General features: G+C 38.4%; 1 protein-coding gene across 4 annotated transcripts in view; it reads right to left on the reverse strand.

The window, feature by feature from the left end:
* NOX4 (NADPH oxidase 4) overlaps positions 1-16,686 on the reverse strand; it is a 167,987-nt gene that overhangs the window by 88,406 nt on the left and 62,895 nt on the right. For 3 of the 4 annotated variants that reach the window (XM_078433012.2, XM_078433015.2, XM_078433014.2), the window contains 2 exons: positions 15,624-15,788; positions 15,429-15,491 (listed from right to left, as the gene is read on the reverse strand). In XM_078433012.2, the coding sequence (XP_078289138.1) occupies positions 15,429-15,491; positions 15,624-15,788 (228 nt within the window). The remainder of the gene's footprint in view (positions 1-15,428; positions 15,492-15,623; positions 15,789-16,686) is intronic. The other variant, XM_078433013.2, reaches the window with a different exon arrangement.

The raw sequence follows: 16,686 nt of genomic DNA on the forward strand, positions 1-16,686 counted from the left end.
TGGATTTAAGAGAAAATGAGTGGAAATGTACCTGGAAGGAGATGTGAGTCAAGAAAGGAGCTTTTATTCACAATTTTCTCTTTTGTACCTAGGTAAAAGGAGGCATCTAAAAATACCAATAGGATAAATCAAATTTAATATTAAACAGCTGGTTTTCTCTGAATACATTGACCTATTTAGGTTCACATTTATCATGCAGGTTCTCATTAGGCACTGAAGGAATATTTTCTTTACCTCTGGAAAAAAAAATGAAACTACAGCAGTTAGAAGATGTTTAATTTTCAGGGAATTCAGATGTCCTGTTATGTTTCATGAACCTTAGTGACCTTTTTGGGGCAATTTCAACCATGTCTGGTCTATGGTTAAGGTACCTTGTTGCTTTGCTAATCTATCATCTATCCCAGCTGAGTTTCTAAGCTGCCCAAGCAAAAGATTTGTGAAATGCTAGAGAAAAACAATTTTTTTTTAAGAATTACACAAATGAAAGCAAGACCCAAGAGCAAAACAGCTGATGCAGACTTCCTGGTTGTATTTAAACCCAAGACATTAAATAAATAATAATAACAAAAAATTTGCCAATCTTTAAGGAATCCATGACCATTCTTGTCTGGTTTTCATTGAAAACTGGAAAGACTATTCCCAAAATGACTGGTTAAGAGATTAAAACTACAAAGCAGAAAAATGATGGCAAGTACAGGCTTGCTATGTAAAAGCACAGACAATAACAAACCAACAGCTAGACTTGCCTCTGACTCATGGAAAAATATGTGAAATCAGGTTATCCCAGCTTAAAAATAATGAATCACACAACTTAGAATACAGATGTCAGGAAAGCACATGTGTACTTCTGATTAAAAATAATAACGGAAGGATATAGAGGTATTCATGCAAACTTCAATTCCATAAAAAAGCAGATTCTGCATTATTTCTTTAGTTGAGAATCCATGAAAAATATTATTGAACATAATTAATGTCTATCTCAGTTAAATATTAACAGATGCTATATTTCATTGTAAGCAGTAGTTTTCATACTTTAAGTTTTGGTATTCATTCATTCATTCATTTTCTAAGTAGGCTCCATGCCCGACATGGAGCTCAATGCAGGGCTTGAACTCACAACCCTAAGATCAAGACCTGAACTGAGTGCCTTATGCCCAACCAACTGAGCCACCCAAGCACCCCAGCCTGGGCTTCTTAAAATCATCTCCGATTCACATATATAAATTAGGTGAAAGCATACTTTAAAAGAATAGATTAAAGAACAGAATAAAGAAAAAACCAGAATAGAATAGATTCATTTGGGTAGAAAATCCAAACTTTGGCAATTATAGAGCATGACAGGAAAACACTGTTAAAGATCCATTACACAGTTGAAGAACAACATGTAAAACTCTACCTGGACTTTAAGCCAATGAAGGCCCAAAGAGGGAGAAGAACCTGAAAACATGAATTCTGGATCTAACTTTGTCATCAATGGTGTTACTTGCTTTGATCACTTAAAGAATCTATGCTTTAGATATCCCCTCTCCCCAACAATAAGCAAACAAATAAATCTGGTGCTTGGACTACAAACTGTTTTTTAATTGATGTATAGTTGACATATGATATATTAGTTTCAGGTGTACAACACTAATTCAACAATTATGTACTTTATAAAATGCTCACCATAGCAAAAGTAGCCACCACCCATCACCATACAAAGTTATTACAATCTTATTGACAATACTCCTTACGCTGTTTTTACTCCTGTGACTTTTATTTTATTTTAAAGTTTATTTATTTATTTTGAGAAAGGGCACAGAGCAAGCACAAGTGGCGGAAGGGCAGAGAAAGACTCCCAAGCAGTCTCCATGCTGCCAACAGACGGCCTGATGTGGGGCTTCAACCCACGAACCATGAGATCATGACCTGAACCAAAGTCGAGTCAGACGCTTAACCAACTGAACGACGCAGGCACCCCTGATTCATTTTATAGTTGGAAGTTTGTGCCTCTTAATCCTCCTTGGACTACAATATTTTTAAGTTCAATGAATTTAGGTAAACTAAAATTTTTTATGTGTCTCATATATAATTTCAAGTTTTAAAAAAGTAAGATTTTTTCACAAAATATATATTTCATATACTTTTTAATGTATTTATAAATACATAAGTGAATGTAAATATATAATTTAAATACATACATTTAAATGTCATTTGTAGTGGAAATGGTGGTGCACTGTTCACATCTTCTTCCTCCCCCCACTTCCCAATTTTCAGGTTCAAAACACGAATTCCTCAACCTCCCCCACTGCTGAAAATTCCTCAACCTCCCCACTGTTTCCTGTAGAGCTCATTCCTGAGGCCCCTCCCCAGAAACTGCTAGCCACGGAAAGAAGCTTGCATGCCCATCTCTAAGTGTCTTTTCCTGGAGATATCTCACCTCTAGTGACTGGCCAATTACAGAGCACAAAGATGTAGCTTCCTGACCTCAATACAGGACAACCTGAACTACCATTTATGTGTAGTGGCTGTCAGAGCTGCTGAGGCCTCTGTTGAGCCTTTACCCAGCATTTCAACTCCTGTCTTGTGTTCTGAGGTGCTGTCTTGAGTGCGCTCTCCACAAACTTCCCTCAGGAAAATCTCTACCTCTCAGTCTGTTTCCCAGGAAACTCAACTTAAAACATTTATCCTACAGGCTAGTAAACCACAGGAGGCAAAATTTCCATTGCTCCAAATGACTGTTTCTAAACCAATCTGGGGCCAGAACTTAGTCACTGCATGCTGCAGAATGAGGCAAACAAAACGAAACAAACAATTCCATTCCATTTAATCGCATCGTGGCTCTCCAGTCATTCTCTGAAATTACAACCATAACAGCTTCTAACTTACTGAGAACTTACTGTATACCAAGTACCAGGCTTAGCACTTGATGATATCTTTGTAATTAAGATTCACAGTAACTGCATTAGAGAACTTACTAGTATTAGCCACATTTATTTTTTTTAATACGAAATTTATTGTCAAATTGGTTTCCATACAACACTCAGCGCTCATCCCAACAGGTACCCTACTCAATACCCATCACCCTCCCTCCCACCCCCCATCAACCCTCAGTTTATTCTCAGTTCTTAAGAGTCTCTTATGGTTTGGCTCCCTCCCTCTCTAACTTTTTTTTTCCCCTTCCCCTCCCCCATGGTCTTCTATTAAGTTTCTCAGGATCCACATAAGAGTGAAAACATATGGTATCTGTCTTTCTCTGTATGGCTTACATCACTTAGCATAACAATCTCCAGTTCCATCCACGTTGCTACGAAAGGCCATATTTCATTCTTTCTCATTGCCACGTAATATTCCATTGTGTCTATAACCACAATTTCTTTATCCATTCATCAGTTGATGGACATTTAGGCTCTTTCCATAATTTGGCTATTGTTGAAAGTGCTGCTATAAACATTGGGGTACAAGTACAAGTGACCCTATGCATCAGCACTCCTGTATCCCTTGGGTAAATTCCTAGCAGTGCTATTGCTGAGTCATAGGGTAGATCTATTTTTAATTTGTTGAGGAACCTCCACACTGTTTTCCAGAGCGACTGTACCAGTTTGCATTCCCACCAAGAGTGCAAGAGGGTTCCCATTTCTTCACATCCTCGCCAGCATCTATAGTCTCCTGATTTGTTCATTTTAGCCACTCTGACTGGCATGAGATGGTATCTGAGTGTGGTTTTGATTTATATTTCCCTGATGAGAAGTGATGTTGAGCATCTTTTCATGTGCCTGTTGGCCATCTGGATGTCTTCTTTAGAGAAGTGTCTATTCATGTTTTCTGCCCATTTCTTCACTAGATTATTTGTTTTTCGGGTGTGGAGTTTGGTGAGTTCTTTATAGATTTTGGATACTAGCCCTTTGTCCTATATGTCATTTGCAAATATCTTTTCCCATTCTGTTGGTTGCCTTTTAGTTTTGTTTGATCGTTTCCTTTGCAGTGCAGAAGCTTTTTATCTTCATGAGGTCCCAATAGTTCATTTGTGCTTTTATTTTTGCATTTTTAGTTCATTTTCCCTTGCCTTTGAAAAGGTGTCAGGTAAGAAATTGCTGCGGCTGAGGTCAGAGAGGTTTTTGCCTGCTTTCTCCTCTAGGGTTTTGATGGTTTCCTGTCTCACATTCAGGTTCTTTATCCATTTTGAGTTTATTTTTGTGAATGGTGTAAGACAGTGGTCTAGTTTCATTCTTCTGCATGTTGCTGTCCAGTTCTCCCAGCACCATCTGCTAAAGAGACTGTCTTTTTTCCATTGGATATTCTTTCCTGCTTTGTCAAAGATTAGTTGGCCATACTTTTGTGGATCCAGTTCTGGAGTCTCTATTCTACTCCATTGGTCTATGTGTCTGTTTTTGTGCCAATACCATGCTGTCTGGATGATTACAGCTTTGTAGTAGAGGCTAAAGTCTGGGATTGTGATGCCTCCCACTTTGGTCTTCTTCTTCAAAATTACTTTGGCTATTCGGGGTCTTTTGTGGTTCCATACAAATTTTAGGATTGTTTGTTCTCGCTTCGAGAAGAATGTTGGTGCAATTTTGATTGGAATTGCATTGAATGTGTAGATAGCTTTGGGTAGTAGTGACATTTTAACAATATTTATTCTTCCAATCCATGAGCATGGAATGTTTTTGAATTTCTTTATATTTTCTTCAGTCTCCTTCATAAGCTTTCAATAGTTTTCAGCACACAGATCTTTTACATCTTTGGTTAGATTTATTCCTAGGTATTTTATGCTTCTTGGTGCAATTGTGAATGGGATCAGTTTCTTTGTCTTCCTGTTGATTCATTATTAGTGTATAAGAATGCAACTGATTTCTTTACATTGATTTTGTATTCTGTGACTGCCGAATTCATGTATCAGTTCTAGCAGACTTCTGGTGGAGTCTATAGGGTTTCCCATGTACAATATCATGTCATCTGCAAAAAGTGAAAGCTTGACTTCATCTTTGCCAGTTTTGATGTCTTTCATTTCCTTTTGTTGTCTGTTTGCTGACTCTAGAACTTCCAACACTATGTTAAACAACAGCAGTGAGAGTGGACATCCCTGTCGTATTCCTGATCTCAGGGAGAAAGTTCTCAGTTTTTCCCCATTGAGGATGATATTAGCTGTGGGCTTTTCATAAATGGCTTTTATGATGTTTAAGTATGTTCCTTCTATCCCGACTTTCTCAAGGGTTTTTATTAAGAAAGGATGCTGAATTTTGTCAAATGCTTTTTCTGCATCAATTGACAGGATCATATGGTTCTTTACTTTTGTTTTATTAATGTGATGTATCACACTGATTGATTTGCAAATGTTGAACCAGCCCTGCATCCCAGGAATGAATCCCACTTGATCATGGTGAATAATTCTTTTTATATGCTGTTGAATTTGACTTGCTAGTATCTTATTGAGAATTTTTGCATCCATATTCATCAGGGATATTGGCCTGTAGTTCTCTTTTTTTGCTGGGTCTCTGTCTGGTTTACAAATCAAAGTAATGCTGACTTCATAGAATGAGTCTGGAAGTTTTCCTTCCCTTTCAATTTTTTGGAACAGCTTGAGAAGGATAGGTATTATCTCTGCTTTAAATGTCTGGTAGAATTCCCCAGGGAAGCCATCTGGTCCTGGACTCTTATTTGTTGGGAGATTTTTGATAACTGATTCAATTTCTTCGCTGGTTATGGGTCTGTTCAAGTTTTCTATTTCTTCCTGTTTGAGTTTTGGAAGTGTGTGGGTACTTAGGAATTTGTCCATTTCTTCCAGGTTGTTCAGTTTGTTGGCATATAATTTTTCATAGTATTCCCTGATAATTGCTTGCATTTCTGAGGGATTGGTTGTAATAATTCTATTTTCATTCACGATTTTATCTATTTGGGTCATCTCCCTTTTCTTTTTGAGAAGCCTGGCTACCGGTTTATCAATTTTGTTTATTTTTTCAAAAAACAAATTCTTGGTTTCATTGATCTGCTCTACAGGTTTTTTTTAGATTCTATATTGTTTATTTCTGCTCTGATCTTTATTATTTCTCTTCTGCTGGGATTGAGGTGTCTTTGCTGTTATGCTTCTAGTTCCTTTAGGTGTGCTGTTAGATTTTTTATTTGGGATTTTTCTTGTTTCTTGAGACAGGCCTGGATTACAATGTATTTTCCTCTCAGGACTGCCTTCACTGCATCCCAAAGCATTTGGATTGTTGTGTTTTCATTTTCATTTGTTTCCATATATTGTTTAATTTCTTCTCTAACTGCCTGGTTGACCCATTCATTTTTTAGTAGGGTGTCTTTAACCTCCATGCTTTTGGAGGTTTTCCAGACTTTTTCCTGTGGTTGATTTCAAGTTTCATAGCATTGTGGTCTGAAAGTGTACATGGTATGATCTCAATTCTTTATACTTATGAAGGGCTGTTTTGTGACCCAGTATGTGATTTATCTTGGAGAATGTTTCATGTGCACTCAAGAAGAAAGTATATTCTGTTGCTTTGGTATGCAGAGTTCTAAATACATCTGTCAAGTCCATCTAATCCAATATATCATTCAGAGGCCTTGTTTCTTTACTGATTCTGTGTCTAGATGATCTATCCATTGTTGTAAGTGGTATATTAAAGTCCCCTTCAATTACCACATTCTTATCAATAAGGTTGCTTATGTTTGTGATTCATTGTTTTATGTATTTCAGGGCTTCTGTATTCAGTGCATAGACATTTATAATTGTTAGCTCTTCCTGATGGATAGACCCTGTAATTATTATATAATGCCTTTCTTTATCTCTTGTTATAGCCTTTAGTTTAAAGTCTAGTTTGTCTGATATAAGTATGGCTACTCCAGCTTTCTTTTGACTTCCAGTAGCATGATAGATAGTTCTCTATCCCCTCACTTTCCAACTGAAGGTGTCCTCAGGTCTAAAATGAGTCTCTTGTAGACAGCAAATAGATGAGTCTTGCTTTTTTATCCATTCTGATATCCTAGGTCTTTTGGTTGGAACATTTAGTGCATTTACCTTCAGTGTTATTATAGAAAGATATGGGTTTAGAGTCATTGTGATGACTACAAGCAAGATATGGGGGTAGAGTCATTGTGATGACTACAAGCAAGGTTTCATGCTTGTAGTGATGTCTCTGGTACTTTGTGGTCGTTGCAACATTTCACTCACAGAATCCCCCTTAGGATCTCTTGTAGGGCTGGTTTAGTGGTGATGAATTCCTTCAGTTTTTGTTTTTTTGGGAAGACCTTTATCTCTCCTTCTATTCTGAATGACAGACTTGCTGGATAAAGGATTCTTGGCTGCATACTTTTTTTCTGTTCATCACACTGAAGATTTCCTGCCATTCCTTTCTGGACTGCCAAGTTTCAGTAGATGAATCCATCACTAGTCTTATCGGTCTCCCTTTGTAAGTTAGAGCCTGTTTATCCCCAGCTGCTTTCAGAATTTTCTCTTTACCATTGTATTTTGCCAGTTTCACTATGATATGTCGTGCAGAAGATCAATTCAAGTTATGTCTGAAGGAAGTTCTCTATGCCTCTTGGATTTCAATGCCTTTTTCCTTCCCCAGATCAGGGAAGTTCTCAGCTATGATTTGTTCAAGTACACCTTCAGCCCCTTTCTCTCTCTCTTCCTCTTCTGGAATTCCTATGGTATAGATATTGTTCCATTTGATTGCATCACTTAGTTCTCTAAACCTCCCTTCATACCCCTGGATTTTTTTAACTCTTTTTTTCTTACCTTCCTCTTTTTCCATAATTTTATCTTCTAACTCACCTATTCTCTCCTCTGCCTCTTCAATCCGAGCTGTGGCCGCCTCCATTTTATTTTGCACCTCATTTATAGCATTTTTTAACTCCTCATGACTATTTCTTAGTCCCTTGATCTCTGTAGCAATAGATTCTCTGCTGTCCTCTATGCTTTTTTCAAGCCCAGCGATTAATTTTGTGACTATTATCCTAAATTCTTGATCCATTATTGCTTAAATTGTTTTTTGTCAATTCGTTAGCTGTAGCTATCCTGGAGTTTCTTTTGAGGAGAATTCTCCTGTTTTGTCATTTTGGGTAGACCCTGCGGTAGCTCCAAACTGCAGGGCACTTCCCCTGTGCTGTCCAGAGAAACCTGTGTTCATGGGCAAGGCTGCAGTCAGACCCAATGTCTGCCCCCAGCCCACCTCTGGGGCCACAATCAGACTGGTGTGTACCTTATATTCCCCTCTCCCAGAGGCAGGACTCACTGTGGAGTGGTGTGGCCCTGTCTGGGCTACTTGCACACTGCCGGGCTTGTGGTGCTGCTCTGATGGGATCTGGCATATTAGCCGGGGTGGATCCACAAGGTGCACAGGGGCAGGAGGGGTAGGCTTAGCTTGCTTTGCTGTCAGTGGTCCCCTGCGGGAGGGGCCCTGCAGCACCAGGAGGGAGGCAGACCCTTCAGAGGGATGGATCCACAGAAGCACAGCACTGGGTGTTTGCAAGGTGCAAGCAAGATCGGTGACAGGAGCTGGTTCCCTGTGGAATTTCGGCTGCGGATGGGAGAGGGAGATGGCGCTTCCCAGTGCCTTTGTTCCCCACCGAACTGAGCTCTGTCTTCCGGGGCTCAGCAACTCTCCTTCCTGGTGTCCTCTCGCCCTCCCCGTTCTCTGAGAGCAGAGCTGTTGACTTTTAAAATTTCAGATGTTAGGTCCCACTGGCTGTCAGAACTCATAGAGTCCGGCCCCTCCGCTTTTGCAAGCCAGACTTTGGGGGCTCTACCTTGCCCAGCAGGCTGCCCCTCCACCACCCCAGGTCCCTCCCACCAGTCCGTGTAGCAGGCATCACCTCTCCACCCTTCCTACCCTCTTCCGTGGAACTCTTGTCTACACTTGGTTCCAGAGAGTCCATTCTGCTATTCTTCTGGCAGTTTTCTGGGTTATTTAGGCAGATGTGGGTGGAATCTAAGTGATCAGTAGGAGTAGGTGAGCCCAGTGTCCTCCTACGCTGCCATCTTCCCTTGAGAGCCTTCGAAACCTAGCCACATTTAATAAAGAAGTGAACCAAACTATGTCAGTAGTCATAGGACCAAGTGGGGGAATCTAGGCCTCCAATCCAAGCTGTAGGATTCCAAACTCCATGGTCTAACACTACAGGATGGCCTCTGATTGCCATCAATCTTGTCAGCAAACACATGCCTGGTGGGTCTGCTGGAGAGAATGCAGGTGCATTAGAAGAAAATAATCATGACTTCCTGGGAACAACCACCAGATTAACACATGTTCCTTGTGTAAGAAAGTCAATGTCAAGAGTAAGAAATGCTGAAGCACTTTAAAGAATTAAAACTCCAACCTTTGCATGCCTAATTAAATCAGTACTCAAAATTTAGTTTTACTTTGAAATTGTGAAACGTAACATAGTGCTTCTGTACATTATCTTTTGTACTCAGTTTTTGTATTTTCAGTTTTAAAAGTTTTATCTTCATTTTTAAAAAATGAGATAAAAGTCAAACTATTGAATTTATAGTTGTATATTTTATAGTTTTTATTTTTCTGTGCATTGGCACAGTATAGGAAAATAGGCATTAGATTCTTTTCTAGTAGAGGAATCTGAACTTCAACTCTGCACTACACAGAAGAACTTAGTAGTATGCACAATCCAAAACTTTCAATTGCATATTTATCTAACATTTTTATAGTTTCAGTAAATTTCTCTCTTAATGGCAGTTCTCTTTTCTCCAGCAACAAGGATTTCCACAAGCAATAGGAGTCTCAGAACTATGAATGCCCTGAACATCGATGGATGATGAGTCAGGAGAGAGTACAGAATAGCTTAGCTGGCAACATGATTTTCTGCCAGGCAGGTCTGTGTTTGAATCTCACCTGTGCCACAAAAGAGCTGTATGACTTTGGATATGTTATTTAATCCGAGGCACATACAAGATGAACAATACATGTTTCATAGGAATATAATAAAAATTAAAAATATACTATTTTCAGGGAGCCTGGTGGCTCAGTCGGTTAAGTGTTCGACTTCAGCTCAGATCATGAACTCGCAGTTCATGGGTTCGAGCCCCTTCATCGGGCTCTGGGCTGACAGCTCAGAGCCTGGAGCCTGCTTCAGATTCTGTGTCTCCCACTCTGTCCCTCCCCCACTCACTCACACTCCCCCCCCCCAAAAAATAAACATCAAAAAAATTTTAAAAATAAATAAAATATAATATTTTCAAAGCTTATGAAAGAACTTTGAGGCACTTAATTAGTAGGGAGTATTAACCTTAATTTACATACTTTTTAGTGGGAATCAGCAAGTGGGAAATTGCTTTGTTTTGCTTTATTTTAAAGGAACCCTTAAGGGAAACACCCAGTGAAAATGTTTGAGAAGCATGCATTTTACATGTAGTGCCAAGTAGAAGTAATTGGACAAAAACAAAGAAATGGCAGGAAAAGACAATAAATTAACATAATGGCATGACATAAAATTTAGCTTAGAAATGTTTGTTTTACTCAAATTCATTTCTAGGCAAAAGCAAGATTTGCCTCTTTTCCCTCTTATGAAAATAGAAACTCCCTTGGGGGATAGTAGGAGTTGAGTCCGCCAGTAACCCCCCGAAATCTGGGAAGGCTACAAACCATTTCCTAAGCCTACACAAGTACACGATACACAGATGGTCCGATGAAAAGAATTTCCTTTGCCTTAATTTTTTTTGGAAGCCAACCATTGTTACAATTTAAACTATGAGATAGAGATACAAATATATATATATATATATATATATATATATATATATATATATACTTAAAATAAGAACAAATTTGAATACAAAACCTAAACTTGCAAAACAAAGACCTATTTCAATGTATGGGTTGCTAGTCAAACCTGAGAAATACTGATAGGATTTGTCAGATAAGCACAGAAATTAGGAACAAGGAATTTTTCCACTGTGAGCCCAGGGAGTGGGGGATGCGAGGTGAAAAAGGACTTATTGTTTCTGACCAGATGTTTTCCATGGGTTGTTTCCCTTTGCCTTTAGTGTATCTCCTCCAAGCACCTTTGCCATAAGTACATTCTAGTTGGCAGAGGCTAAGGATGTTGGTAAACATCTTATAATGTGCAGAACAACATGCCACATCAAAGAATTATCTAACCCAAAATGTCAATAATGCTGAGGTTGAGAAGTCCTGATCTATCACAAACATCCTTCTAAACATCCTGGGGAGACAGCTTTCTAAGGTTCTGGACTGGTGTCTCACTGTTAGAAATGTTTTTATCATATTGAATCAAAATTTATTTCTCTAAAACTTTTTAGCTATTTGTACACCTTAGGATCCCAGAGGAAAAACATCTAATTCTTCATCTACATGACAGATTTTCAAATGCTGAGACTACTGTCATATCCCCCAAATTTCTCATTTTCAGATTGAAAAACCACATGTTGATGTCCTATCCCTGCTCCTCAAAAACAACAAAAAGAAAAAACAATATACCATAATTGCAAAAGTGAAGGCAATAATCCAAATTAAAAGGAAACATTTTGAGATTATGAAAAAAAATAATAGTATAGTTACCAAGTACTGACCCCCATCAGAGATACACTCCCGGCACAGAACTCATAAGCAACAGAGCTGGGGTTGAATCATCAACTTCATGTTCTTTGTGTGAATACCCACTACCCTTTCACATCACATATAATCCCTTTCTCAACTCTCTCTCCTACTTTCAGTTCTTCTGTCTTTCGCCTGGCCCCTCTTCCTTCCCTCCTACTGTTACAGAACCTGGTCTGGATTACCCGGAGGAAGAACCAAGTGGCACTCTGGCACTCGGAGATCTTGGAAGGCAGGAGGTTTATTTCACACCTGCAGGCTCAGAGATCACTCTCCAGAGGTCTGAGCCCAGAGCGTAAGCAGAGGGAACCATTTACCGTCTGTTACTTCCGCATTCCACATTAGTAGTAACTTGGCACAGGTGGCAAGCGGGGTAGGCAGAAGAACCTGGAGGGGAGTCTTCGGGCGGGACTGGAATTTCTCTATCAGTTCTGTCGGCCATCTTATAACAGATTTTTCCTATCACTACCCGTGCCCGCAGCCAGCTCCACGGCTATCACAGTTTTTCCCCCATTACCTGTTTGGGAAACAGATTAGGCCACTGGAGGCACTTGCCAAAAGCCCTTATGTCCTACATGCCACTCTTAAATTTCTCCTTTTGCCCTGTGAAATGGTCCTAGGACAACCAAAAGAGAGTAGATCTAGAAGCTTCTACTAGGCATGTAGCATAGGAGAAAAATTCTTGGCTTTTCGGTTTTGAGAGAGCATAAACATTTTCAGTGATACAATGTAAACTATCTTTTCTGTTTTTAATTGAAGCTGGATGATGAGAACATGGAGGTCTATTATACCATTCTCTCTACTTTTATGTATGTTGGGAAATATTTTTGTAAAAAAGTAAAAAAACCCTCTTCTCTGTATTTAACATTCAGCAACCATCTTCCTTTCTCATTCCATATTCTCTACTTAATGCTATGGTGAAGAAACTATTTTCAAAATAAAGCCTCATGTTGTATACCTTAAATATACACAATTTCTCATTTTTCAATTACACATCAATAAAGCTGGGAAAAAAAGAGAGTCAAACACAAGATTAACTTCGGAAGTAAATTCTGTATGACCCCAAGAGTAGACCAAACTTTTTAAACTACTTACATAGAGACAAACATACGTGTGCACTTTCTCCCTTTTCCATTCTTCCCTTTCTCATTACTGTTACCAATTTCATGTTTATGGGATGTATGAAATCAGAGACATGGAAATGCATCGTACAACTATCAGAACTAAACACGGTATGGTGGATGCAATTGTGTGAAAATGGCTTCATGATTCAGCCAAACCATCATACAGGAAGGTCTTTTCATCACATTTACTAGCCAAGTATCCTACTGTCTCATGGAACAAGGGCAATATTTAACCCCATTGTAGGGTATACATATCCTAACGAAGCGAAGGCCATGACGTGGCTCCGTGGCTCCTGGTAACAGCTGGGTCCTAGACTCTGTGGTCCTGGTTTTGAATCCCATGAGGACAACTAAGTTTGCACTGGTCTTCATAACAACGTATTTCCCTTCTCACTCTATCCAGCTGCCCACATGGCACCAGATGAAAGGGTGTCATCAGACTGAATAAACAACTGTAAATTAATGTCTGCCACAAAGTAGGCCAGCATTCCCATCTTTCTTGATAAAACGGGATATTGTCAATCACTGGACTAGATCCCAAGCTACCTTTCCTTAATCATTAATAAATAAGTTTGCTATGTACAAACAGAATGAGAAATTTGAAGCAATTAAATACTATTGAGCAAATGTCTGTGTTTTCTCTAAACATTTGACACTTCCTTTCTGCTTCCTTTATCCTTTAAATATAGATTTTTCTGGCCTAGCTGTCTTTACAAGGATATGTTCTCAAGGGACAAACTCACAATGAAAATACAAATCATAATAATTGCTAGCACACGTTTACATGTACCTGACACTTTCCATGTTCCAGGCTTTGTTCTACATACTTTACTTGTAGGAGATCATTTAAACACACAACATACCTAGGAATAGACAATGTGTTTATATGGCAATATTACTCTGGTGGAATAAATGCACAGAAAAATGAATTACTTGGCCAAGGTTTCCAAGTTTTCAACATAACACATCAAATTTGAGGGGTGCCTAGATGGTTCAGTCAGTTAAGCGTCAGACTCTTGATTTCAGCTTAGATCATGATCTCATGGCTAGTGAGTCTGAATCCCGTATGGGGCTCTGAGCTGACAGTAGGAAGCCTGCTTGGGATTCTCTCTTTCTCTCCCTTTCTCTCTGCCCCTCCTCTGCTCTCTCTCTCTCTCTCTCTCTCTCTCAAATATACGTTAAAAAAAAATTTTAGGGGCCCCTGGGTGGCTCAGTCAGTTGGGCATCTGACTTTGGCTCAGGTCATGATCTCACAGTTCATGAGTTCGAGCCCCACGTCGGGCTCTGTGCTGTCAGCTTGGAGCCTGGAGCCTGCTTCCGATTCTGTATCTCCCTCTCTCTCTGACCCTCCCCTGCTCTGTCGGGCTCTGTCTCTTTCTCCAAAATAAATGAACATTAAAAAATTAAAAAAATTTTTTTTTTAAATAACACATCAAATTTGAAAGTGGTTGCCATTCCCAGTACAACCCTACCCCTGCGTCCCAGCACTTAGGCACCGGTGATTTGCTGCCCACCCCCCCACATCTGTTCAATTTTATTTGCATATCTTAAGCATATATTTAAACATGTAGGTCCTGCTCTTAGTTACTTTTGCTAGAAATTGAAAAAAAAAATCTCAATTTCCATCATCAATTGGAAATATTAAACTAATTACAGTACTTTCCTACTGTGAAATATTATGCAGTCATTAAAAACAATGCGACATACACAAATATAGTAACATGGAAAGCTGTCCATGATATATTGTGTTTTCTTTTGTTGTGTTTATTTATTTTGAGAAAGAGAGAGAGAGGGGCAGAGAGAGAGAGAGAGAGAGAGAGAATCCCAAGCAGGCTCTGCACTGTCAGCACAGAGCCCAGTGGGGGGCTAGATCCCATAAACTGTAAGATCATAACCTGATCTGAAATCAATGCTTGGACACTTAACAAACTGAGCCACCCAGGCTCTCCAGCCATGTTATATTGCTGAGTGAAAAGAGCAAATTATAAAACAAATGATCTAGCAAACAGATATCAAACATCTATATATGCCTAACTCTACAGGAAAATGTCTGTAAGAATATATGCCAAATTCTGGAAGAAAGGATTGAAAAGTGGGGGGAATGAGGAAAAGTTCCCATTTTATCTCATCTATTTGTGAATTGTTTACTTTTTGATAATAGACTCATGTTATATTTATAATGCAGAAAAGAATGTTAAACAATGTGCTGACAGGCTAAAAATATCTGATGAAGTCATTACTTAGCCAGATCTTCTCCCTACCCATTATTTATTCCATTTTATTTCTCTAACTTGATTTTCCTTTCCCTCCCAACACACAGCCTGGGCTCCAATTACACTGGACTTTTTCTTTTCTAAACACTGCTTGGATTTTCTTAGGCTTCCACTCAACTCGGAGTACCCTCTTTATCATTAAATTCAACCTCTCTAAAGAAAACCATACATATTATATTTGGATACACAGTTCATAATGGGAAAAATGTAAATAGCCAGGAAATTTTCTGTATTTTGAATCAATAAGCTTTAATACATTTAAATGTATTGCTTCCTGGATTGTAAACTCTCAGAAAATAATAAATAGCTACAAAGTTTCTGAACAGGTAATATTTTTTGGATAAAAAAAAAAGGCTTACTTAGACATGTAGGATATTGTGATAGCCTTGCATGATTTTTAGAATGACGTGGAATATACACACACAAAAGAAACACACATTTCACTCTAAAAAAATTCTTAAAATCAAAAACAAGTTTCTTACCATTGTGAGGGTAAATGGATGGTTTTCTAACGCAGACACACTGGGACAATGTAGAATAATATACTAAAAAACAACAAACATAGTTTCTAAGTGACCAAAAGAGAAGTTCAAGCATTCCAATGATGGCATGAATGCTGATTTTCAAAACTTATATAAAGATAAAGGGAATTTAAAAGTTACTAAACACTGACTCACCTGGCCAGGTCTCGCTTTAAAATTTTCTTTGACCATCCGGATTTCCATGACATCTGAGGGATGACGTATGACTGAGATGATGGTGACTGGCTTATTGCTCCGGATACACCTGTAAAGTCTTTCAGCACAATACAGGCACAAAGGTCCAGAAATCCAAAGCCAAGTCTAGTGGAGAATTTTTGAAATACACTTTAAGAAATACTTGTATTGTAGGAATCCTTATCTCCTGCTCAGTTGTTTATGTCATACATTACAGTAATGAAATTTTAATCTATATTTTGAATAATAAAATGTAAAGAAAAATGAATGAAAAATAAGATGCTCACTGCAACTTATTCACACAAGACTAAAGTATGAAATCAAAAGGGAGGATCACCTGGGTGACTCGGTCAGTTACACATCTGACTCTTGATTTCAGCTCAGGTCATGATCTCACAGTTCGTGAATTCAAGTGCCACAGTGGGCTCCATGCTGACAGTGCGAAGCCTACTTGGTATCCTCTCTCTCTCCCTTTCTCTTCCCCTCTTCCACTCTCTCCCTCTCTCTCTCTCAAAAATAAATAAACTTTAAAAATAAATAAATAATGAAAAATAAAAGGGGAACCGATGTGCCATATTAACAGGTATGCATACATTGTTTCATATGTCCCTCTATGTATACCATAAACACATAATGCATGCATATACAGTATTTTATCTAAAGAGAGAAGGGAAATTAAGTGCTCAAATCAATTTGAAGATGATTTCAGAAAAAATTGTACCACTCCAATATCTGTTAAAAAAAAGAAAATCCTGGATATATATGTATTTTTCTTTCTATTTTTAAGGTATTAAAATGTTTTAGTTTGCAGGAGCAATTGGAATTCTTCAGAATGTCAGGTAAGTTTATTTAGAGTATTTTTTAAATACTTTTATCTATTTATTTTTTATTTGAGTGTAGTTGACACACAATGTTACATTAGTTTCAGGTATACAACTTAGTGATATGGCAAGTTTACACATTATACTATGTTCACGATAAGTACAGCTACTATCTGTTCCACGTTTATACAATGCAAAATATG

Source organism: Panthera onca, chromosome D1 (assembly GCF_046562875.1).
Source record: "Panthera onca isolate mPanOnc1 chromosome D1, mPanOnc1 haplotype 2, whole genome shotgun sequence".
NCBI classification, from domain to species: domain Eukaryota; kingdom Metazoa; phylum Chordata; class Mammalia; order Carnivora; family Felidae; genus Panthera; species Panthera onca.